The 26,967-nt window shown below is 49.1% G+C and overlaps 2 protein-coding genes across 2 annotated transcripts in view; both read right to left on the bottom strand.

The window, feature by feature from the left end:
• The window catches only part of LOC144951480 (growth/differentiation factor 8-like), a 56,225-nt gene extending 46,691 nt beyond the window's left edge, over positions 1 to 9,534 (bottom strand). The window contains exon 1 of the mRNA XM_078881787.1: positions 9,078 to 9,534. Coding sequence (XP_078737913.1) covers positions 9,078 to 9,534 — 457 coding nt within the window. The remainder of the gene's footprint in view (positions 1 to 9,077) is intronic.
• Positions 1 to 26,967, bottom strand: part of LOC144951398 (uncharacterized) — a 493,651-nt gene that overhangs the window by 216,226 nt on the left and 250,458 nt on the right. The window lies entirely within an intron of this gene.

Here is a 26,967-nt window from a genome sequence, read left to right as displayed (position 1 = left end):
CTGCCCATAGACTCTCACTGCCCATAGACTCACACTGCCCATAGACTCACACTGCCCATAGACTCACACTGCCCATAGACTCACAATGCCCATAGACTCAACACTGCCCATATACTCTCACTGCCCATAGACGCACACTGCCCATAGACGCACACTGCCCATAGACTCACACTGCCCATAGACTCACACTGCCCATAGACTCACACTGCCCATAGACTCACACTGCCCATAGACTTACACTGCCCATAGACTCACACTGCCCATAGACTCAACACTGCACCATAGACTTACACTGCCCATAGACTCACACTGCCCATAGACTAACACTGCCCATAGACTCTCACTGCCCATAGACGTACACTGCCCACAGACTCTACACTGCCCATAGACTCAACACTGCCCATAGACTCACACTGCCCATAGACTCACACTACCCATAGACTCTCACTGCCCATAGACTCACACTGCCCATAGACTCACACTACCCATAGACTCACACTACCCATAGACTCACACTGCCATAGACTCACACTGCCCACAGACTCACCACTGGACCATAGACTCAACACTGCCCATAGAGTCACACTGCCATAGACTCAACACTGCCCACAGACTCACACTGCCATAGAATCACACTGCCCATAGAGTCACACTGCCCATAGACTAACACTACCCATAGGCTTAACACTGCCCATAGACTCACACTGCCCATAGACTCACACTACCCATAGGCTTAACACTGCCCATAGACTAACATTGCTCATAGACTCACACTGCCCATAGTCTCAACACTGCCCATAGACTCACACTCCCATAGACTCACACTGCCCATAGACTCTCACTGCCCATAGACTCAACACTGCCCATAGACTCTACACTGCCCATAGACTCAACACTGCCCATAGACTCACACTGCCCAGAGACTCAACACTGCCCATAGACTCACACTGTCCATAGACTCAACACTGCCCATAGATTCAACACTACCCATAGACTCACACTGCCCATAGACTCAACACTGCCCATAGACTCACACTGCCCATAGACTCTTACTGCCCATAGACTCAACACTGCCCATAGACTCTACACTGCCCATAGACTCAACACTGCCCATAGACTCACACTGCCCATAGACTCTCACTGCCCATAGACTCACACTGCCCATAGATTCAACACTGCCCATAGACTCAACACTGCACCATAGACTCAACACTGCCCATAGACTCACACTGCCCATAGACTCACACTGCCCATAGACTCACACTGCCCATAGACTCACACTACCCATAGACTCTCACTGCCCATAGATTCACACTGCCCATAGACTCACACTACCCATAGACTCACACTACCCATAGACTCACACTGCCATAGACTCACACTGCCCACAGACTCACCACTGCACCATAGACTCAACACTGCCCATAGAGTCACACTGCCATAGACTCAACACTGCCCATAGACTCACACTGCCATAGAATCACACTGCCCATAGAGTCACACTGCCCATAGACTCACACTACCCATAGGCTTAACACTGCCCATAGACTCACACTACCCATAGGCTTAACACTGCCCATAGACTAACACTGCTCATAGACTCACACTGCCCATAGTCTCAACACTGCCCATAGACTCACACTGCCCATAGACTCACACTGCCATAGACTCACACTGCCCATGGGTCTCTGAGTCTATGGGTCTCTGTGTGAGTCTATGGGTCTCTGTGTGAGTCTATGGGTCTTTGTGTGAGTCTCTGGGTCTCTGTGTGAGTCTATTGGTCTCTGTGTGAGTTTATGGGTCTCTGTGTGAGTCTGTGCGTCTCTGTGTGAGTCTATGCGTCTCTGTGTGAGTCTATGCGTCTCTGTGTGTCTATTGGTCTCTGTGTGAGTCTATGGGTCTCTGTGTGAGTCTATGGGTCTTTGTGTGAGTCTCTGGGTCTCTGTTTGAGTCTATGGGTCTCTGTGTGTCTCTATGGGTCTCTGTGTGAATCTGTGGGTCTCTGTGGGAGTCTATGGGTCTCTGTGTGAGTCTACTGGTCTCTATGTGAGTCTATGAGTCTCTGTGTGAGTCAATGTATGTATGCTGAACTTCTTTCGCACCGTACGTAGCCAACCTTGCTAAACGGAACGCACGCAAATCAGTTCTAAAGAAATGAGTTTGTCGATGAAGATGATTCAAAAGTGCACAACTCCTAGTCGTGGCTTCCTGATATCGCAAGGAAGAACGTTCCAGACGGCCGCGGAAGCAGCCCGTCTGAAAGTGCCGCACGCTCAGAGGTCGCAAACGGGTTTTGATTCCTTACCCGTACCCGTACCCGGCCGCACCAGGGTCGCAAACGGGTACCCGTCCCCCGTACCTGGCCGGGTACGGGTACCCGTACCCTACCCGTACTCTACCCGAATTGAGTGACAAACGGCTACTCACCAGTGACTCACGGCCTACCCGTACCCGTACCCGGCCGCACCAGGGTCGCAAACGGGTAGGGTACGGGTATCGGGTACCCGGTTGCGACCTCTGCGCACGATGCTGTGACCACCGCCTTTGTTCGATGGCTCGCAGCCAAAAGCCGACGCTGCTGCTGCTACTGCTGCTGCTACTGCTGCTGCTTGCTGCTGCTTGCTGCTGCTACTGCTGCTGCTTGCTGCTACTGCTGCTGCTTGCTGCTACTGCTTGCTGCTGCTGCTACTGCTTGCTGCTGCTGCTTGCTGCTGCTGCTTGCTGCTGCTGCTGCTGCTTGCTGCTGCTGCTGCTTGCTGCTGCTGCTGCTTGCTGCTGCTGCTGCTGCTTGCTGCTGCTACTGGCTGCTGCTACTGCTTGCTGCTGCTGCTGCTACTGCTTGCTGCTGCTGCTTGCTGCTGCTGGCTGCTGCTGCTTGCTGCTGCTTGCTGCTGCTGCTTGCTGCTGCTCGCTGCTGCTGGCTGCTGCTTGCTGCTGCTGCTTGCTGCTGCTACTGCTTGCTGCTGCTACTGCTTGCTGCTGCTACTGCTTGCTGCTGCTGCTTGCTGCTGCTGCTTGCTGGTGCTGCGAGGATGACCGGAGTGTCACGTGATGATGGTCCATGCTCCTTGATGACATCAGCGACGGATTGTGTTTCGTTCGTGGCAAGCACCTTGGGGGTCGTCCATAAATGACGTCACGCGATTTTGGACGATTTCCCCCCTCCCTCAAATATGACGTCACAAAGCTCTGCCCCCCCCACTCCCAAAAAAAATCGAAAACATGCTTCAAATCGCTTTAAACTAGTGTGATTGTAGTGCGTATTTAATGTGGCGCTGCACTCTGATGTTGTAGGAGAAAACATTTATTAAAAAGTCTATTTAATTAAGTATAATGTATTCTTGGTTCTGTCGGTAAAGTCACGTAGAAGGGAAATAATAAAATAATAAAAATAAAAAAACAATACAATTCTCACGACGTTTCGACTGCAACACAAGCAATCATCATCGTGAGAATTTAATTGTTTTATATTTGTATTATTTTATTATTTCCCTTCTACGTGATGACTTTACCGAAAGAACCAAGAATATGAATCCCTGCAGTCACGAAAGCTTTAAATAGAAATTTAAGTAGAACGCGTTGTCTATATTTATTTAAAGTTGCGCATTTTGATGTGATGTCACATTTCTCACCCCCCCCCCTCCTCGTCACACATCGTCACAAATGTCTCACCCCCCCCCCCTCCCCCCCTAGGTGCGTGGCCGGACACGTGGTCGGATCTTGCACGAACCCGTCACGACCACGTGCCAGAGAATGCTGCCCACGCTGCAGCTTGCCACGTGGCTTTTTGCCACGCTGTCTTTCAACTCACTCTGTCTGTTGTTGTTGTTGTTGTCGTTGTTGTTGTATCCTCAAATCTTGTTACTCAATTTTAACCCACTTCCCAATCTGCAAACTTGGTATACTTATGTCTTACTGATGACAATACTATATTCTATCATAAAACATCCAAAACAAATATTTTTTAACATTTTACACGCTTTTTTTAACTCACTCTGTCTGTTGTCGTATCCTCAAATCTTGTAACAAAATTTTAACCCACTTCCCAATGTGGTATCGACTGCAAACTTGGTATACGTATGTCATACTGATGACAATACTACATTCTATCATAAAAAAACATATATTTTAAAACATTCTTTTACACGCTTTTTATAAACTCACTCTGTTGTCGTATCCTCAAATCTTGTTACTCAATTTTAACCCACTTTCTAATGAGGTATCAGCTGCAAACTTGGTATACTTATGTCATACTGATGACAATACAATATTATATCGTAAAAAAAATTAAACGATATTTTTACACGCTTTCTATGAACTCACTCTGTCTTTTGTTGTTGTCGTATCCTCAAATCTTGTTACTCAATTTTAACCCACTTCCCAATGTGGTATCGACGACAAACTTGGTATAATTATGTCATACTGATGACAATACTATATTCTATCATAAAAATATATATATATTTTTTTAAACATTCTTTTAATATGTTTATGTTTCGGCTTGGCTCTAATTGCCCACGGTCAACTGACGTTGCCTGTAATTGGCCACGGCCCCTTACGTTGTGGCAAGCTTCGGGGCCACTTCCTGGAGTCGTGGAGTTCTGCCATTACTAGTACATTTCATAAAAGCGTGTTTTAAAAAATAGTTTTTTTAAATGTTACTTTTTTGTTTGCCATACGTCCCGTAGAGTAACGAGTTGCAATAACCGAGCCTTGTCGATACACCACGCCACACGATGCCTTGAGCACCACTCACTCTAGCGAGTCACAAGATTGGGTTGTTGATGCTGCTACATTTTGGGATGAATCCGATTGGCGCGGTTGGCTACGTACGGCGCGAAAGAAGTTCAACATGCATTCATAGACTCACACATAGACACATAGACTCACACAGAGACCCATAGACTCACACAGAGACCCATAGACTCACACAGAGACCCATAGACTCACACAGAGACCAATAGACTCACACAGAGACCCATAGACTCACACAGAGACCCATAGACTAAAACAGAGACCCAAAGACTCACACAAAGACCCATAGACTCACACAGAGACCCACAGACTCACAGAGAGACCCATAGACTCACACAGCGACCCATAGACTCACACAGAGACCCATAGACTAAAACAGAGACCCAAAGACTCACACAAAGACCCATAGACTCACACAGAGACCCACAGACTCACAGAGAGACCCATAGACTCACACAGCGACCCATAGACTCACACAGAGACCAATAGAGACACACAGAGACCCATAGACTCACACAGAGACCCATAGACTCACACTAGACACATAGACTCACACAGAGACCAATAGAGACACACAGAAACGTATAGACTCACACAGAGACCCATAGACTCACACAGAGACGCACAGACTCACACAGAGACCCATAGACTCACACAGAGACGCACAGACTCACACAGAGACCCATAGACTCACACAGAGACGCATAGACTCACACAGAAACCCATAGACTCACACAGAGACCCATAGACTCACACAGAGACGCACAGACTCACACAGAGACCCATAGACTCACACAGAGACCCATAAACTCACACAGAGACCCATAGACTCACACAGAGACCCACACTCACACAGAGACCCATAGACTCACACAGAGACCCATAGACTCGCACAGAGACCCATATACTCACACAGAGACCCATAGACTCACACAGAGACCCATAGACTCACACAGAGACCCATAGACTCACACAGAGACCCATAGACTCACACAGAGACCCATAGACTCACACAGAGACCCATAGACTTACACAGAGACCCATAGACTCACACAGAGACCCATAGACTCACACAGAGACCCATAGACTCACACTAGACACATAGACTCACACAGAGACCCATAGAGACACACAGAGACGCATAGACTCACACAGAGACCCATAGACTCACACAGAGACCCATAGACTCACGCAGAGACGCACAGACTCAGAGACCCATAGACTCACACAGAGACGCATAGACTCACACAGAGACCCATAGACTCACACAGAGACCCATAGACTCACACAGAGACCAATAGAGACACACAGAGACGCATAGACTCACACAGAGACCCATAGACTCACACAGAGACGCACAGACTCACACAGAGACCCATAGTTTGTTGTCCTTCCCCCGCACCTCCGATTGGCACGGTTGGCTACGTACGGCGCGAAAGAAGTTCAACATCCATATGGTCGAGGTGGTCGAGGTGGTGGAGGGGGGGGGGGGCAATCGAAGCTCCGCGCAGGATGGATTCAAGAATCCGTGTCATTGCAACGACAAGCATGCGTATAGACGCCTGGTTATCCCCCCCCCCCCCAAATCCGAGTAACGAACCAAGCCAAAAGCAACAAGAAAAGCAAACAACAACAAAAACAAACAACAACAAAAACAAACAACAACAAAACAAACAACAACAAACACAAACAACAACAAAACAAACAACAACAAACACAAAAAAACAACAAAAACAAAAAAACAACAAAACAAACAACAACAAAAACAAAAAAACAACAAAAACAAAAAACAACAAAAACAAACAACAACAAAAACAAAAAAACAACAAAAACAAACAACAAAACAAACAACAACAAAAACAAACAACAACAAAAACAAACAACAACAAAACAAACAACAACAAAAACAAAAAAACAACAAAAACAACACAACAACAAAACAAACAACAACAAAACAAACAGCAAGAAAAACAAACAACAATAAAAACAGACAACAACAAAACATACAACAACAAAAACAAACAAAAACAACAAAACAAACAACAACAAAAAACAACAACAACAACAACGAAAACTTCGCTCAGCCTCCCAGATGGGGGGCCCTTATCACGCCCTGGCCATTTGGTGTGTGGGGAACGCGGCTTGGGTGAGACTCGTGCTGCACCCAGAGGTCGCCGTCTGGAGTGGAGATAACAACCCCCGCGGTGCCACCCCCCACCCACCCCCAGGGACACCTTCCAAAGTGAGAAAAAAAATCCACGCGTCCGATGCAGGCGATACCCACACCCACACCCCACCCCACCTCTCCCCTCGCCTCCCCGTGTCTCCCCGAGGCACCGTTCGAGACGATGCTCACAACACGCGCACGGAGAGACTCCGTGCGAGGATTCATTTTCTTAGGTTTTTTCGGTAAAGTCACGTAGAAGGGAAATAATAAAATAATACAAATATTAAACAATTGAAAAAAATTGTAAAAAAAACTTGTCCTCTCTCGCGAGCGAGCGAGCGAGTGAGCGAGCGAGTGAGCGAGGGGGATTCATAGTCAATGTTTCCATGGGGGTGAGATCGCCAAAGTAGAAATGCGACGGGGCCCTCCGCCACCCGACACGGCCACTTGGCGAGGGATTTGTCGCTTAAACAAAACGGCAAACTTCAGCCCAACCGGTGCGTTGAAGAGCGAATCCACAACATTTGCAGCATTCTGAGTGCGACGTTTTGGCCGAACAATTGCATCCAGAATATTATTGGTTCTTTCGGTAAAGTCACGTAGAAGGGAAATAATAAAATAATAAAAAATAAAACATAATAAAATATAATTCTCACGACGTTTCGGCCACAACGCAAGCAGCCGTCATCAGGTGAAGAACAGGTCTGTCGAAATTTACATGCAGAATTCCATGAATAATATTGGTCGCGAAAGCCTACGCTTTAGACTGAGCAGGTAGGGAGTCTGCAGCGTGGCCTTGCTTAAAGGGGGGGAGCTCGCGGGGGGGGGGGGAGGTTGGTGCATTCACAGACTCTGGCTGGGTGGCGGGGGGCATGCACGACACGTGGCAGACGTTACCGATGTGAGTCAAATACGAAACGCTTTGAGACGCCGCGCGTACGAGGTGGAACGGCTGCGACTTATTTGGCGTTGCGTTTTGTCCCCCAGCCCGCCCGCAGTATTCAGGAAAAGACGTTGTTGAAATAATTTAGAAATGGGTTTGGGGGTGCGAGGGAGCTCAGCTCCCTCCCAGCCCCCCTCGACGCCACGGAGGGCTGCTTGGAAGAGACGCATTGGTCGTGCACGTCAGAGAGACACACACAGAGATTGAGAGAGATGGAGAGAGACACAGAGAGCGAGAGACACAGAGAGATACACAGAGACAGAGACACACAGAGACAGAGAGAGACACACACAGAGACAGAGAGAGACACACACAAAGAGACACACAGAGAGATGCAGAGAGACAGAGACACACAGAAACAGAGAGAGACACAGAGAGACGGAGAGCGACAGAGAGAGAGACACACACACAGAGATTGAGAGAGACAGAGAGACAGAGAGAGACACACACAGAGAGATGCAGAGAGACAGAGACAGAGAAAGACACAGAAAGATGGAGAGAGACACACACACACAGAGATGGAAAGAGACAGAAAGAGAGACACAGAGAGAGATGCAGAGAGACAGAGACACACAAAGACACACACAGAGAGACACAGAGAGATGGAGAGAGACACACACAGAGAGACGGAGAGAGACACACACAGAGACAGAGAGAGACACACAGAGATACAGAGAGAGACAGAGAAAGACACACACAGAGACAGAGAGAGACACACAGAGAGATGCAGAGAGACAGAGAGAGACACACACAGAGACATAGAGAGACACACAGAGAGACAGAGAGAGACACAGAGAGACAGAGAGAGACAGAGAAAGACACACACAGACACAGAGAGACACACAGAGACAGAGAGAAGATTGAGAGATCGAGACGGAGAAATAGAGAGGAGGAAAGATAAGACGGAGGAAGAGATGGAGATGAGAACATAGGGAGAGTTGGAGGAGAGGAAAGATCGAAGCGAGGGAGATGAGAAGGTAGAGAGAGAGAGAGAGATGGAGGGACAGTTTGATACAAAGCAAAACACCTAAATACAGACGTGGAGAGAGACAGGCGAGTACACAGACAGAGGCATTGGGATGTAGAGACAGCGTTGGAGAGACGGACGGACGGACGCATCTCGAGACGCCAAAAGCGACACGAAGAGTGAGAGCTAGAGAGAGGAGGAGGGGGAGGAGGAGGGGACGGGAGATGATGGCACAACCGACTCACTTCCAGTCGCGACGTTGATGATGGTCTCGGTGGTGGCGAGATTATCTCTGTCCAGTTTGCGAGCCTCTAACACGTCCTGGTATCCGTAATGGTCCAGCAGCTGCTGCAAAGGCGGTGCCTTGGGCAGGAGTCTGTTGACGGTGTCCCGACTGATGTTGGGCGCTTGCTTGAGCCTCAGCTCGCTCAGGATCTGAGACCTGATGGACTCGAGACGCCAGACTTTGCTGTGTTCCCTCCTGGAACACATGGAGCAGTTTCCGTCCAGATCCAGTAGCGACAGGTCGCTGGTGCCTGCTGCTTCTACGCCGTCGTGCGTGGCATTGTGGTGGCTGCTGCTGCTGCTGCTACTGCTGCTGCTACTACTGCTGCTGCTGCTGCTCCCAAGTTTGCTTTGACTCTGCATGAGACCAATTGTGAGCGCGCAGAGAAGGTTTGAGATGAAAAGTAGCGAATGCATTGTTGTTGTTATTGAGAATTGAACTTTGTTTTCGCTGTTGCTGCTGGTGATGATGCTGCTGATGATGAGTCTGTTGCTGCTGCTGATGATGATGATTCTCCTTCTGCTGATGATGCTGCTGGTGATGACGATGATGATGCTGCTGCTGCTGATGATGATGATGGTGAAGCTGATGCTCCTGCTGCTGATGATGCTGCTGCTGCTGGTGATGATGATTATCCTGCTGCTGATGATGATGCTGTTGCTGCTGATGCTCCTGCTGCTGATAATGATGATGCTGTTGTTGCTGCTGACGATGATGATGCTGCTGCTGATGATGATGATGAAGCTGATGCTCCTGCTGATGATAATGCTGCTGCTGCTGATGATGATGATGAAGCTGATGCTGATAATGCTGCTGTTGCTGCTGCTGATGATGCTGATGAGAGATAAGTCCTCCTCGCCTCTTTGCAACAACGACGACGACGACACCACGCGCTGCCGTGCTGTTGCACCGAGCTCCACTGGACATCTAAATGACACGCATGCAACCCATGAGGTCTCTTATATATATTATCAGCTGCTCTTCATTATCGCGAGAGAGCGTGCCAGCCATTGGCTGATGTTCCCACAAAGGACTGCGCCCGCAATGTTAATAGCTTTGGCAATCTAAAAACACGGACGCCTTCCGCAAGCCGACGTTTATTGCTCCGTCAAAAAATATTAAAATGTACGCGCGCACGGCACCCCCCCCCCCCCACACTGTTGTCAATCCACTGCTGGATGAAAGGGTTGTAACACCGCCGCCCCCCCGCCCCCCTTCTACTCTACGTTCATCAAACAACAAAACAACTCCGATGGCTTTGTCAATCATTGGAGGGGGGCGGTGGGGAGTGGTGGGGGGGAGGGGGGGCTTCACCATACTTCACCACGATGGTTTGGAGGTTTGGAGACGGAGGAGGAGGAGGAGGGTGGGGGGTGGGGACGAACCCGGGACCGGTTCGGACAGAAAATCGCTCGCCGCCGATGTTAGCCGCGGGTGGGAATCGAACTCCGGTGTCGTCCGTCGGATCTGGCCCGTAGCGCTAACCGCAGCGCCACCGCTCCTCACGAATAACGCACGGGCAATGTCCACACCACCTCCCCCCCACCACCACCCACCACCACCTACCCACCACCACCTACCCAACACCACCTACCACCACCCACCCACCACCACCCACCACCACCACCTACAACCCACCCACCACCACCACCTACCCATCACCACCCACCACCACCCACCCACCTCCCCCCACCACCACCACCACCCACGCACCTCCCCCCACCACCACCACCCACCCATCACCACCCACCCACCACCACCCACCACCACCCACCTCCCCCCACCACCACCACCCACCCACCACCACCCACCCACCCACCACCACCCACCTCCCCCCACCACCACCCACGCACCTCCCCCCACCACCCACCAACCACCACCACACCCACCCACCTCCCCCCACCACCACCACCCACCCATCACCACCCACCCACCACCCACCACCACCACCCACCTCCCCCCACCACCACCACCCACCCACCACCACCCACCCACCCACCACCACCCACCTCCCCCCACCACCACCGCCACCACTTTCCCAAACCGAACGCGGTGCGATGCTTTAGTGTTTATTTGCGTAAAACGACCGAGAGAGAGCCAGCGAGAGAGAGAGAGACAGCGAGAGAGAGAGAGACGCGCACATCGGCAGCGCCTCTGACCCACCGCTCCGCTCTCCGTGCCCAGGAGGAAGTTCGTCTTCCTTCGATCTTCGCGCGCGTTCCCTTCGAAACGCTCTCGCAGCGCGAGACGCGTTGCGAGACGTTTCCTTTGTCTGTCGCCCCGCGCTCTTCATCCAGCAGTGGAGCGACAGGGCACGCGCATGGCACGACGCGCATGTTTACTGCATGTTCAGTTAAGTCTTCTTGGTTCTTTCGGTAAAGTCACGTAGAAGGGAAGTAAGAAAATAATAAAAATAAAACATAATAAAATAATTTTTAATTATGTTTTATTTCTTTTATTATGTTTTATTTGTATTACTTTATTACTTCCCTTCTACGTGACTTTACCGAAAGAACCAAGAAGATGAATCCCTGCAGTCACGAAAGCTTTAAATCGAAGTTCAGTTAAGTGTTTAGTCCACGTGTGTGTGCATCCCCCTCCACACGCGCGCGCCTTGCGTGGGCAAGCTAGTGGGGGAGAGAGAGAGAACTAGGGAGACACTTTGATCATACTTCACCGCTGTGGTCAATGCGAGTTGGTGAAGAAGGCGTTGTTTATTGGATGGGGGGAGGTGGGTGGGGGAGGTGTGTACAACATACTCTTAGTTCTTTCGGTAAAGTCACGTAGGTAAAAAATGAAATTAAAATTAATTATTTTTTTTAATTAATTTTTATTTCCTTTTTTTAATGAATTAATTTTTTTATTAACTTTAATTTCCTTTAATTAATTATTTTTTTATTAATTTTAATTTCATTTTTTTACCTACGTGACTTTACCGAAAGAACTAAGAGTATGAATCCTTGCAGTCACGAAAGCTTCAAATCTAGTGTGTACAACAATTAGATTTTGCTGCAGTGCCCTCTGCTGGCTAGAGTAGCCTCTACAGCAGAGGTCCTCAAACTACGGCCCGCGGGCCACATGCGGCCCGCCGAGGACATTTATCCGGCCCATGGTCACTAATTGGGCTGCGCTTGTGAGCACTAATTGGGCTGCGCTGGTGAGCACTAATTGGGCTGCGCTGGTGAGCACTCATTGGGCTGCGCTGGTGAGCACTAATTGGGCTGCGCTGGTGAGCACTCATTGGGCTGCGCTGGTGAGCACTCATTGGGCTGCGCTGGTGAGCACTCATTGGGCTGCGCTGGTGAGCACTCATTGGGCTGCGCTGGTGAGCACTCATTGGGCTGCGCTGGTGAGCACTCATTGGGCTGCGCTGGTGAGCACTCATTGGGCTGCGCTGGTGAGCACTCATTGGGCTGCGCTTGTGAGCACTCATTGGGCTGCGCTGGTGAGCACTCATTGGGCTGCGCTTGTGAGCACTAATTGGGCTGCGCTGGTGAGCACTAATTGGGCTGCGCTGGTGAGCACTCATTGGGCTGCGCTGGTGAGCACTCATTGGGCTGCGCTGGTGAGCACTCATTGGGCTGCGCTGGTGAGCACTCATTGGGCTGCGCTGGTGAGCACTCATTGGGCTGCGCTGGTGAGCACTCATTGGGCTGCGCTGGTGAGCACTCATTGGGCTGCGCTGGTGAGCACTCATTGGGCTGCGCTGGTGAGCACTCATTGGGCTGCGCTTGTGAGCACTCATTGGGCTGCGCTGGTGAGCACTCATTGGGCTGCGCTGGTGAGCACTAATTGGGCTGCGCTGGTGAGCACTAATTGGGCTGCGCTGGTGAGCACTCATTGGGCTGCGCTGGTGAGCACTAATTGGGCTGCGCTGGTGAGCACTCATTGGGCTGCGCTGGTGAGCACTCATTGGGCTGCGCTGGTTGGCACTCATTGGGCTGCGCTTGTGAGCACTAATTGGGCTGCGCTGGTGAGCACTCATTGGGCTGCGCTGGTGAGCACTCATTGGGCTGCGCTGGTGAGCACTCATTGGGCTGCGCTTGTGAGCACTCATTGGGCTGCGCTGGTGAGCACTCATTGGGCTGCGCTTGTGAGCACTAATTGGGCTGCGCTGGTGAGCACTCATTGGGCTGCGCTGGTGAGCACTCATTGGGCTGCGCTGGTGAGCACTCATTGGGCTGCGCTTGTGAGCACTCATTGGGCTGCGCTGGTGAGCACTCATTGGGCTGCACTGGTGAGCACTAATTGGGCTGCGCTGGTGAGCACTCATTGGGCTGCACTGGTGAGCACTCATTGGGCTGCGCTGGTGAGCACTCATTGGGCTGCACTGGTGAGCACTCATTGGGCTGCACTGGTGAGCACTCATTGGGCTGCGCTGGTGAGCACTCATTGGGCTGCACTGGTGAGCACTCATTGGGCTGCGCTGGTGAGCACTCATTGGGCTGCGCTTGTGAGCACTAATTGGGCTGCGCTGGTGAGCACTCATTGGGCTGCGCTTGTGAGCACTCATTGGGCTGCACTGGTGAGCACTCATTGGGCTGCGCTGGTGAGCACTCATTGGGCTGCACTGGTGAGCACTCATTGGGCTGCACTGGTGAGCACTCATTGGGCTGCGCTGGTGAGCACTCATTGGGCTGCACTGGTGAGCACTCATTGGGCTGCGCTGGTGAGCACTCATTGGGCTGCGCTGGTGAGCACTCATTGGGCTGCGCTGGTGAGCACTCATTGGGCTGCACTGGTGAGCACTCATTGGGCTGCACTGGTGAGCACTCATTGGGCTGCGCTGGTGAGCACTCATTGGGCTGCACTGGTGAGCACTCATTGGGCTGCGCTGGTGAGCACTCATTGGGCTGCGCTTGTGAGCACTCATTGGGCTGCACTGGTGAGCACTCATTGGGCTGCGCTGGTGAGCACTCATTGGGCTGCACTGGTGAGCACTCATTGGGCTGCGCTGGTGAGCACTCATTGGGCTGCGCTGGTGAGCACTCATTGGGCTGCGCTGGTGAGCACTCATTGGGCTGCACTGGTGAGCACTCATTGGGCTGCACTGGTGAGCACTCATTGGGCTGCGCTGGTGAGCACTCATTGGGCTGCACTGGTGAGCACTCATTGGGCTGCGCTGGTGAGCACTCATTGGGCTGCGCTGGTGAGCACTCATTGGGCTGCACTGGTGAGCACTCATTGGGCTGCGCTGGTGAGCACTCATTGGGCTGCACTGGTGAGCACTCATTGGGCTGCACTGGTGAGCACTCATTGGGCTGCGCTGGTGAGCACTCATTGGGCTGCACTGGTGAGCACTCATTGGGCTGCGCTGGTGAGCACTCATTGGGCTGCGCTTGTGAGCACTCATTGGGCTGCGCTGGTGAGCACTCATTGGGCTGCGCTGGTGAGCACTCATTGGGCTGCGCTGGTGAGCACTCATTGGGCTGCGCTGGTGAGCACTCATTGGGCTGCGCTGGTGAGCACTCATTGGGCTGCGCTGGTGAGCACTCATTGGGCTGCGCTTGTGAGCACTCATTGGGCTGCACTGGTGAGCACTCATTGGGCTGCGCTGGTGAGCACTCATTGGGCTGCGCTGGTGAGCACTCATTGGGCTGCGCTGGTGAGCACTCATTGGGCTGCGCTGGTGAGCACTCATTGGGCTGCGCTGGTGAGCACTCATTGGGCTGCGCTGGTGAGCACTCATTGGGCTGCGCTTGTGAGCACTCATTGGGCTGCGCTGGTGAGCACTCATTGGGCTGCGCTGGTGAGCACTCATTGGGCTGCGCTGGTGAGCACTCATTGGGCTGCGCTGGTGAGCACTCATTGGGCTGCGCTGGTGAGCACTCATTGGGCTGCGCTGGTGAGCACTCATTGGGCTGCACTGGTGAGCACTAATTGGGCTGCGCTGGTGAGCACTCATTGGGCTGCGCTGGTGAGCACTCATTGGGCTGCGCTGGTGAGCACTCATTGGGCTGCACTGGTGAGCACTAATTGGGCTGCGCTGGTGAGCACTCATTGGGCTGCGCTGGTGAGCACTCATTGGGCTGCGCTGGTGAGCACTCATTGGGCTGCGCTGGTGAGCACTCATTGGGCTGCACTGGTGAGCACTCATTGGGCTGCGCTGGTGAGCACTCATTGGGCTGCGCTGGTGAGCACTCATTGGGCTGCGCTTGTGAGCACTCATTGGGCTGCACTGGTGAGCACTCATTGGGCTGCGGTGGCGAGCACTGATTGGGCTGCGGCGGTGGGCACTCATTGTGCCCACCGCACTGCGATCTGTGAACAAAACTGCAGGTGTAATTAACTTTTTAATGGCACCCGCACCAGTGTGAGCCTGGGGTAAAAGCGGAGTTCCCCCAATCAGACTGCATTGATGGGCAGTGCAGTCTGTATGTCTCTGTGTGGGCAAAGTTATTGCTGGTATATTGTTTTTGTAGCGCTGTATATATATAGGTATTTTACTAATAGCAATTTTGACTCCCTAGGAAACAATGATGTCAAGAAAGAGAAAAATTGACTCGGAGTGTAGGATATTCAAAGAACAGTGGACTTATGATTACTTTTGCATGCAGTACAAGGAAAGAGCTGTGTGTCTGATATGCCAGAATATAGTGTCTGTGTTCAAAGAATACAATTTACGTCGACACTATGAAACTCAACATGAAGATAAATATGATTGTTTGGTCGGAGAAGTGAGAAAAGATAAAATATTAAAACTGAAAAATACATTAACAACTCAGCAAAATACTTTTGTGAAGCAGAAGCAGCTAAATATTTCATCACTGCGAGCAAGTTTGCAAGTTGCCGAGCTAATAGCGTACACTGGCAGACCATTCGTGGAGGGAGAATTTGTTAAAGAATGCCTTCTTTCTGTTGCCAAAGAGATGTGTCAAGAGAAGGCCGATTTATTTAGTACGGTGAGTCTTTCAGGACCTACAATTACACGGAGGATTGAAGAAATGGAAGACAATTTGCATCAGCATTTGCAAAACTCCACAAAAAAACTTTCCTATTTTTCCTTGGCACTCGACGAAAGCAATGATGTTCGTGATTCTGCACAACTTCTAATTTTTATTCGTGGGACGAATGACTATTTCGAAGTCACAGAAGAGCTTGCTGCGCTGCAAAGCATCAAAGGAACAACTACAGGAGAGGATATCTATGAAAAGGTTTGCCAAACTGTGCATGGTTTGGAGCTGAACTGGGCTCAACTAGCCAGTGTGACAACTGATGGTGCTCCTAGCATGGTGGGGTCTAAGAAAGGAGTAATTGCTCGCATTGACCAAGAGATGGACAAACATAACCATTCTCATCCAATAGCCATACACTGCCTCATCCACCAACAAGCGCTGTGTAGTAAATCACTGAAGTGGGACTCTGTTATGAAAATTGTGGTATCTTGTGTTAACTTCATTAGAGCTCATGCACTAAACCACAGACAATTTCAGGAATTTCTGTCTGAGCTAAATGTTGACTATGAAGATGTTCTGTACCACACAGAAGTCCGTTGGCTGAGTCGAGGGAGAGTTTTGAAACGTTTCTATGACTTACTTCCACAAATTACAGCTTTTCTGCTTTCAAAAAACAAAAAAGTACCAGAGCTCAATGATGCAGAATGGAAATGGCACCTTGCCTTTCTGACAGATGTAACAGAGCTACTCAACAGTTTCAATGTGCAACTTCAAGGAAAGGGGAAGCTCATCTGTGATATGCAATCACATGTCAAAGCATTTGAAGTAAAATTAGGCCTTCTCATCAAACAAGTGAAGGAGGAAAACTTCTGCCATCTCCCCACAACTCAAAATCTGTTAGCGGAAAAACCATTGGTTGCATTCCCAAACAAAACATGTGGATTCACTGGAAAAATTGCAAAAGGAGTTCCAATTTAGATTTAAAGAGCTTCATCTCCATGAACAGGACATACAGCTTTTCCGTAACCCATTTTCTATTGACATTGAAAATGTGGATACAATTTACCAAATGGAACTGGCTGAACTGCAGAATTGTGACTCTCTGAAAGACGCATTCAAGTCAAGCAGCCTTCATAATTTCTATGCATCTCTCCCCTCTGAGACATATCCTCATCTCAGGAACCATGCACTCAAAATTGCAACCATCTTTGGCAGCACTGATGTCTGTGAACATACTTTTTCCAGAATGAAACATTTGAAATCTCCAACCAGATCTAGACTAACGGATGCACACTTGCATCACTTGTTACGACTAGCAGTGACAAATATGGAACCGGACATTGACCATCTCATTAGCCAAAAGCAGGCCCATATTTCCCATTGAAATACTGGCAAGTTTGTTGATTTAACTTTACTTGTTCTTCATTTTAAATATTGTATTTGTTCTCGTTTTGTTTCTTCACTTCAAAATAAGATATATGCAGTGTGCATAGGAATTTGTTCATAGTTTTTTTTAACTATAGTCCGGCCCTCCAATGGTCTGAGGGACAGTGAACTGGCCCCCTGTTTAAAAAGTTTGAGGACCCCTGCTCTACAGGGACTCCTACGAACAAACCTGTCCGAATGTCCAGTTGCCCGTCATTAAGTTCAAGAGTCGTTAAGTTCAACCTCCGCGCAATAGATGACGGTGGTGGCATCTGCAGAACATGAAGAACCAGTGGCATCGACATCTGCAGAATGTGAAGAACCAGTGGCATCTACATCTACAGAACATGAAGAACCACTGGCATCTACATCTGCAGAATGTGAAGAACCAGTGGCATCTACATCTGCAGAAAGTGGAGAACCAGTGGCATCTACATCTACAGAACATGAAGAACCACTGGCATCTACATCTGCAGAAAGTGGAGAACCAGTGGCATCTACATCTGTAGAACGTGGAGAACCAGTGGCATCTACATATGTAGAACGTGAAGAATCAGTGGCATCTACATCTGCAGAACGTGGAGAACCAGTGGCATCTACATCTGCAGAATGTGAAGAACCAGTGGCATCTACATCTGCAGAACGTGGAGAACCAGTGGCATCTCCATCTGCAGCACATGAAGAACCAGTGGCATCTACATCTGTAGAACGTGGAGAACCAGTGGCATCTACATCTGCAGAATGTGAAGAACCAGTGGCATCTACATCTACAGCACATGAAGAACCAGTGGCATCTACATCTGCAGCACATGAAGAATCAGTGGCATCTACATCTGCAGAACGTGAAGAACCAGTGGCATCTACATCTGCAGAACGTGGAGAACCAGTGGCATCTACATCTGCAGAACGTGGAGAACCAGTGGCATCTACATCTGCAGAACGTGGAGAACCAGTGGCATCTGCATCTGCAGAACGTGGAGAACCAGTGGCATCTACATCTGCAGAACGTGGAGAACCAGTGGCATCTACATCTGCAGAACGTGGAGAACCAGTGGCATCTACATCTGCAGAACGTGGAGAACCAGTGGCATCTACATCTGCAGAATGTGAAGAACCAGTGGCATCTACAGAACATGAAGAACCAGTGGCATCTACATCTGCAGAACGTGAAGAACCAGTGGCATCTCCATCTGCAGCACATGAAGAATCAGTGGCATCTACATCTACAGAACATGAAGAACCAGTGGCATCTCCATCTGCAGCACATGAAGAATCAGTGGCATCTACATCTACAGAACATGAAGAACAAGTGGCATCTCCATCTGCAGAACGTGAGGAACCAGTGGCATCTACATCTGCAGAATGTGAGGAACCAGTGGCATCTACATCTGTAGAATGTGTAGAACCAGTGGCATCTACATCTGCAGAACTTGAAGAACTAGTGACATCTACATCTACAGAACGTGAAGAACCAGTAGCATCTGCATCTGTATACGTGAAGAACCAGTGGCATCTACATCTGCAGAACATGAAGAACCAGTAGTAGTAGTGTAGTAGTTTTTAGTAGTTTAGTATATAATGCAGTATAGTAGTCTATAATGTATAGTAGTACTGGTCATGCCGTACAGCACGTTTGGAATCGACGGGAGTAAAGTTGGACCTTACGAACAAATCGACTTACGAACAGAGTACCTCTGGAACCGTAATACGTTCGTAAGCAGAGGCAGTCGCTATGACGCGTGTCGTTTTGGGCACAGTTGTGGTCACCCATCCAAGGCGTTGTATATCCAGGCTCGTAGCCAGCTGAGCCTACCACCTCTGCTGTGATTGAGCGGGCGCTTCGAGGGTGATTGTTTCGGGATTTCGATTTAAAGCTTTCGTGACTGCAGGGATTTATCTTCTTGGTTCTTTCGGTAAAGTCACGTAAAATGGAAATAATAAAATAATAAAATAAAACATTATAAAATAATTCTCACGACGTTTCGGCAGAGGCGTAGCTAGGGGGGGGCAGGGGGGTACATGTGTCCCCGGGCGCCAAGGTAAAGGGGCGCCAAAATGAGGCTTACAAAGTTACATGATGACTTATTGCGGCGGGCGCGGCAGCCTGAAACGACTGCACGAATCTACACCTCAACCTAAAAGTTTATATATCCCGCCACACACAGCCTACATGTCATGTAATTACATTTTGGTATGCGATTAAACGGGGGGGGGGGGGCGCCAATTTTATAGTTCGTCCCCGGGCGCAAAATATCCTAGCTACTCCACTGCGTTTCGGCCACAACGCGGTCTCCCCGACAGACCTGGTCTTCACCTGAGGACGGCTACTTGCATTGTGGCCGAAACGTCGTGAGAATTATTTTATTTTATTATTTTATTCTTCCATTCTACGTGACTTTACCGAAAGAATGAAGAAAATGTTTCGGGGTTCGCAACGCCGTCGCGTGTGCGTCCCATTTGAAACGGCAGCACGCCTGTGCAATGATTCGCTTCTTACTCTCTGGTTCTTTCGGTAAAGTCACGTAGTTAGAAATAAAATAAAATAATACAATTATTTCTACCTACGTGACTTTACCGAAAGAACCAAAGAGTATGGATTCCTGCAGTCACGAAAGCTTCAAATCAAGGTGTTAACGTGTTCCAGTCTGCATGAACCACACGCATGCAAACAAACATGTTCTCACATTAACATAGCCACTTCCGTACCCAGTTACATGCTAATTTCTCACACTAACATCACTAGCCCCGGCCACTTCTTTATGACCCTTGGGCTACACCCATTTCAAACCTTTTAAAACAGTCTGACTCAGCAGCAGACCATGCTTTCCCACCTGATGACGGACGCTGTGTTGCGCCCGAAACGTCGTGATTGATTTTATTTTCTACCCACGTGACTTTACCGAAAGAACCAAAGAGTATGGATTCCTGCAAGTCACGAAAGCCTCAAATCAAGATTGATTCGCTTCTTGTCGATGGTGTGTGTGTTTTTCTCTCCTCTCTGTCTCACTCACTCCACTGCTGGATGAAAGGCCCTCCTGCGTACGTGTCGCGTGACCCACGCAGCCGCTAGAGGCCGCTACATCGCCACGATTGTGCGAGTCAAATTCCGCTTAGCTTCGCTTATTTTACGTTTTCAAATCATACTCATCAGCGAGATGGTTCTAAAATGAGCTCTTCTAAATATGCCCTACATTGTGATTTATACGGTTTTATTACCGGTAGGAACCTCCTGGTTACACCAGCCCACAGGGGATTATTGCGTCCGTCGTGCAGAGAGGGGCTGGGTGGAGAGGGAGGGGCTGGGTGGAGAGGAGAGGGTGGGGAGGGGCTGGGTGAGGAGGGTGGGGAGCGGCTGGGTGGGGAGGGTGGGGCTGGGTGGGGGGTGGGAGGGGAGGGTGGGGAGGGGCTGGGTGAGGAGGGTGGGGATGGGCTGGGTAGGGAGGGTGGGGCTGGGTGGGGGTGGGAGGGGAGGTGCTGGGAGGGGAGGGGCTGGTCATCCCAGGGTGCCCTTATAAAACTCAACGTTTAACCTACTCACGCCGGCTTGTGCCCGCCCTCACAGTCGGCCATATTTGCGGAATACACCACGCCGCTGTTGACCCTGACCATTGACCGAGAAACCCAACGTTCCTACCAGCTCCCTCCGCAGGAATATGTTTTATTGTTGTGGAATTTCGAGATGTGTACTCTACAAACAGGACATATATCAGTACAGAGGGTAGGCATAGCGAGAGTACGGTGGAACAAGTTTACTTTACGCCAACTTTAGCATTTTTTCTTGCCGTGGTTGCTCCACCTGATGAAGATCGCTTGTGTTGCGATCGAAACGTCGTGATTCGTCTTGTTCTACTTTCTTTCTACCTACGTGACTTTACCGAAAGAACCAAAGAGTATGGAACAGGTTTGTCAAGATGATCTTAACAATAAACAGTAACGTAGCGATCATCTTCTTTCTCCTACCGGCCAATGATGTTAATGGACAGAGCAGCAGCTGTCCATATGTGGTACAGGAGGACGTGGAGCTGAGTGGACTTGCCGATGACTGGTACCAGCGGTGTCAAGATCGGCCTCAGTGGAGGAGGCTCGTGAAGGACGCTACTGGGCAGTTGGAGGCAGTCGCCTTCCAACAACAACTGAGGGCAGAGGAGCGACGCTCACAACAACGAGCGGAGCGCCGGGTGGCTAAAGCACAGCAAGTTGGCGCAGTAGGGGGCACAGGTGGTGCATCAGCCAGTCATCTCGGTCATCTCAGTCAGTCGACCCGTGGCACCTGGGTCTGCCCCGTGACCTCCTGCCAGCGGGCGTTCGACACTTCACGTGACCTCAAGGTGCACATGGCCTGGCACAAGCGTCGTGGTGACGTCACCGCCACTTAGTGGCGAATGGCGGTTGTTGTTGAGGTGCTTGATGGGCCAAATTATTGCGTCAGGGTGGCGTTTGGTGGTGAACCGTCGCGACTGTGATGATGGTGGTGGTCCATCCTTCATGGAGATCTCGATGTGAGTCCGTGGGCCTCTTTGTGAGTCTATGGTTCTGTATGTGCATCTATATAGATCTCTAGATGCGTCGATTGGTCTCTGTGAATCTGTGGGACTCAACTGTGGATCTATAGATCTATATGTGAGTCTTTGGGTCTCTGTGTGAGTCTATGGGTTTATGCAAGTTTATGGGTCTCTTTGTGAGTCTATGGGTCTCTGTGTGAGTCCATGGGTCTATGTAAGTCTATGGGTCTCTGTGTGATTATGTAGATGTATATGTGAGTCTGCGGGTCTCTGTGTGAGTCTGTGGGTCTCTGTGTGAGTCTATGGGTCTCTGTGTGAGTCTATGGGTCTATGTGTAAGTCTATGGGTCTATGCAAGTCTATGGGTCTCTGTGTGATTATGTAGATGTACATGTGAGTCTGCGGGTCTCTGTGTGACTCTGTGGGTCTCTGTGTGAGTCTATGGGTCTCTGTGTGAGTCTATGGGTCTCTGTGTGAGTCTATGGATCTCTGTGTGAGTATATGGGTCTATGTGTGAGTCTATGGGTCGCTGTGTGAGTCTATGGGTCTCTGTGTGAATCTGTGGGTCTCTTTGTGAGTCTATGGGTCTCTGTGTGAGTCCATGGGTCTATGCATGTCTATGGGTCTCTGTGTGATTATTTAGATGTATATGTGAGTCTGCGGGTCTCTGTGTGAATCTGCGGGTCTCTCTGTGAGTCTATGGGTCTCTGTGTGAGTCTATAGATCTCAGCCTTTTCCGTGTGGCTGATGTTGATGTAGAGAGCAGCACCTGCGACGTCACACCGAGCTGGTTGATGAGCCAGATGATTGCATCAGGCTTGCCGGATGATGGTGCCCCATCGCGGTTGTGATTACCCCTCCGCCTCCTCCTCCTCCTTCGTGAATGGGGCCTTCAGTAGTTCTCTGTCCAGGCCGGTGAACCACACGTCTCCCTCCGCACAATTGCCCGGAGAGATTTGAATTTTCTAACGTGTCCATCGTCATCATCATCATCGTCATCTTCTAGTATCCACATGGTCATCAGCAGCTGCTGCTGATGGGGATCCGCCCCCCCTCCCCCCACCCACCAACACCTCCTCGTCTAGCAGCGGATAGACCATGGCTGATGGCAATGATGATGGTGGTGGTGGTGTTTGTAGCGGTGCTGTAGTCATTATCACAATTATATTTCTCTCCGTCATTGTCACTCATGCGCGTAATACGAGCGAAGCTCGTTTCAATGAGATGGTTGTTTCAGTGACACGATTGCACTCTCGCTCACTCTCGCTCACTCTCTCTCTCTCTCTCTTGAGAGGGAGAAACATTTTGCAATACGTGAAATGTCGAAGCGAAATAACGTGAATGATGTCATCGCAACGCCCAGCGGGAATGTTCGTGGACACGGACCGCTCCATCGCCGATCAAGGGGCGAAGTTGCTTAGAAGAAGATGAAGAAAATACACACACACACTGCGTAAGATGATGGTTCTTGTCCTTTAGTGCAGCCTTGCACCCGTTTGGTTGGCAATCGTCAACACTAAATGTGTAAATCTTGACTTCGAGCTTTCGTGACTGCAGCAATTCATCAAAGTTTGTGGGGAATAATAGCCATTTGCTGTACTTTGCAGGCATAAGCAATTAAAAAAACAACACTACCCAGGGACAAAAATCGTGTTGCATCGTGTTATGTACATTCTCACAAAAAATATGGCCATGTCTCGCTACTCCCAATAAAGGGCATCTCGCACCCCTAGGTGGTGAAGTGTGCACCCCAAGTTAAGAAGAACCACTGATTTATTAAAGAAAAAACGCACTCACACACACACACACCATTCATAGAGCTCATGAGCATCGCGACATTAATTTGCACCTCCCAAAATTATTAATATTTTTTGAAGATGCTGCTGGTGTGAATGACGGTGAACGTACCGCAACTGCAATGACACTGGTAAAGATTCCATATCCAGGCGTGGCATGTGTACGGTGCGAAAGAAGTTCAACTTACGTACAAAGTGTCGGCTCTACCACCAGTTTAACACGTGGCAGGCTTTCGCGACCAATATCATCCATAATACAGGTTTTGGGGGGGGATAGGGGTGGTTAGATCGCGTAAATATATAAATGTGTCGTAAAAGCCGCCACCACCCGATACAGCCAACTAGTAAAGGTTTGTCACGTGAACAGAACGTGCCAATTTGTTACGAGTTACAGCACCATCGGTTGTGTGTTGGAGAGCAAAGCCAAAAACATTTCACAATCTGAGTACAACGTTTCGCCAGTAATTACAACTAGCATCATCAGGCGACAGCCAGATTTGTGGAGAAATTCTCCTCTTGCTTCGTTCCTTAAATAGATGGAGTGGGGGGGTGTAGATGTGATGACGTCACTTGTCAGCTCTTCGTGAGTAAGGTGGTGGGGAGGGGCGTCATTGAATGTGCAATGACGCCTCCACACACTTTTCTTGAGATGGCACTTTATTGAAGGCACGTTCAATTGACATCACGTGTGCGCCTTTTGGCGTCATCTGGTCCAACACCATGTGAGACTAGGCTCTAAGGAAAGCTGTCTCGGGTGTGGACCAATCAACTTCAAGGACAGTGCATACATTATCAAAGTTGTGTTTTTGTTTGCATTATGACTGCAGGTATTGTGGTCTATGCAAACATGACTCCTTGTAAAAAAAGGTGTCAGTTTTGTTGCCAGATAAAAGGGTAAGAAAACAATTATCATATTTTTTTTCTTCTGGCAAATGAGGTTCCAATGGTGTAAATGCTTACCCCGAGCTCTCATACTCTGATGGTGCATTGTCTTTGAGTTGTGCGCCTTTTGGCGTCATCTGGTCCAACACCATGTGAGACTAGGCTCTAAGGAAAGCTGTCTCGGGTGTGGACAAATCAACTTCAAGGACAGTGCATACATTATCAAAGTTATGTTTTTTGTTTGCATTATGGCTGTAGGTATTGTGGTCTATGCAAACATGACTCCTTGTATAAAAAAGGTGTCAGTTTTGTTGCCAGATAAAAGGGTAAGAAAACAATTATCATATTTTTTTTTCTTCTGGCAAATGAGGTTCCAATGGTGTAAATGCTTACCCCGAGCTCTCATACTCTGATGGTGCATTGTATTTGAGTTGTGCGCCTTTTGGCGTCATCTGGTCCAACACCATGTGAGACTAGGCTCGAAGGAAAGCTGTCTCGGGTGTGGACCAATCAACTTCAAGGACAGTGCATACATTATCAAAGTTATGTTTTTTGTTTGCATTATGGCTGCAGGTATTGTGGTCTATGCAAACATGACTCCTTGTAAAAAAAGGTGTCAGTTTTGTTGCCAGATAAAAGGGTAAGAAAACAATTATCATATTTTTTTTTTCTTCTGGCAAATGAGGTTCCAATGGTGTAAATGCTTACCCCGTGCTCTCATACTCTGATGGTGCATTGTCTTTGAGTTGTGCGCCTTTTGGCGTCATCTGGTCCAACACCATGTGAGACTAGGCTCTAAGGAAAGCTGTCTCGGGTGTGGACAAATCAACTTCAAGGACAGTGCATACATTATCAAAGTTATGTTTTTTGTTTGCATTATGGCTGTAGGTATTGTAGTCTATGCAAACATGACTCCTTGTATAAAAAGGTGTCAGTTTTGTTGCCAGATAAAAGGGTAAGAAAACAATTATCATATTTTTTTTTCTTCTGGCAAATGAGGTTCCAATGGTGTAAATGCTTACCCCGAGCTCTCATACTCTGATGGTGCATTGTCTTTGAGTTGTGCGCCTTTTGGCGTCATCTGGTCCAACACCATGTGAGACTAGGCTCTAAGGAAAGCTGTCTCGGGTGTGGACAAATCAACTTCAAGGACAGTGCATACATTATCAAAGTTATGTTTTTTGTTTGCATTATGGCTGTAGGTATTGTGGTCTATGCAAACATGACTCCTTGTATAAAAAAGGTGTCAGTTTTGTTGCCAGATAAAAGGGTAAGAAAACAATTATCATATTTTTTTTTCTTCTGGCAAATGAGGTTCTAATGGTGTAAATGCTTACCCCGAGCTCTCATACTCTGATGGTGCATTGTCTTTGAGTTGTGCGCCTTTTGGCGTCATCTGGTCCAACACCATGTGAGACTAGGCTCGAAGGAAAGCTGTCTCGGGTGTGGACCAATCAACTTCAAGGACAGTGCATACATTATCAAAGTTATGTTTTTTGTTTGCATTATGGCTGCAGGTATTGTGGTCTATGCAAACATGACTCCTTGTAAAAAAAGGTGTCAGTTTTGTTGCCAGATAAAAGGGTAAGAAAACAATTATCATATTTTTTTTTTCTTCTGGCAAATGAGGTTCCAATGGTGTAAATGCTTACCCCGTGCTCTCATACTCTGATGGTGCATTGTCTTTGAGTTGTGCGCCTTTTGGCGTCATCTGGTCCAACACCATGTGAGACTAGGCTCTAAGGAAAGCTGTCTCGGGTGTGGACCAATCAACTTCAAGGACAGTGCATACATTATCAGAGTTGTGTTTTTTGTTTGCATTATGACTGCAGGTATTGTGGTCTATGCAAACATGACTCCTTGTAAAAAAGGTGTCAGTTTTGTTGCCAGATAGAAGGGTAAAAAACCAATCATCATCAGGCGGAGATCCCACCACAACAGCCCCGAGTCTCCCGCGCATCTCCCTTTTATACCCTTCTCCATCATTCTCGCTGACTGTGGACTGGGGCTGAACGATTAATCGATTTCAAATCGAAATCGCAATTTGAAACAATGCGATTAGCAAATTGCAAAGCTGCATTTTTTTTGCGATTAGAAAAGTCAGAGTACTTTCTTATTTCGATTTAAAGCTTTCGTGACTGCAGGGATTCATCTTCTTGGTTCTTTCGGTAAAGTCACGTAGAAGGGAAGTAATAAAATCATAAAAATATAACATAATAAAATAATTCTCACAACGTTTCGGTCACAACGCAAGCAGCCGTCCTCAGGTGAAACCAGGTCTGTCGAGGCGACAGCGTCTGACAGACCTGGTTTCACCTGAGGACGGCTGCTTGCGTTGTGGCCGAAACG

Source organism: Lampetra fluviatilis, chromosome 62 (genome assembly GCF_964198595.1).
Source record: "Lampetra fluviatilis chromosome 62, kcLamFluv1.1, whole genome shotgun sequence".
Lineage (NCBI taxonomy): Eukaryota > Metazoa > Chordata > Hyperoartia > Petromyzontiformes > Petromyzontidae > Lampetra > Lampetra fluviatilis.
This window is presented reverse-complemented; position numbering and strand designations above follow the sequence as displayed.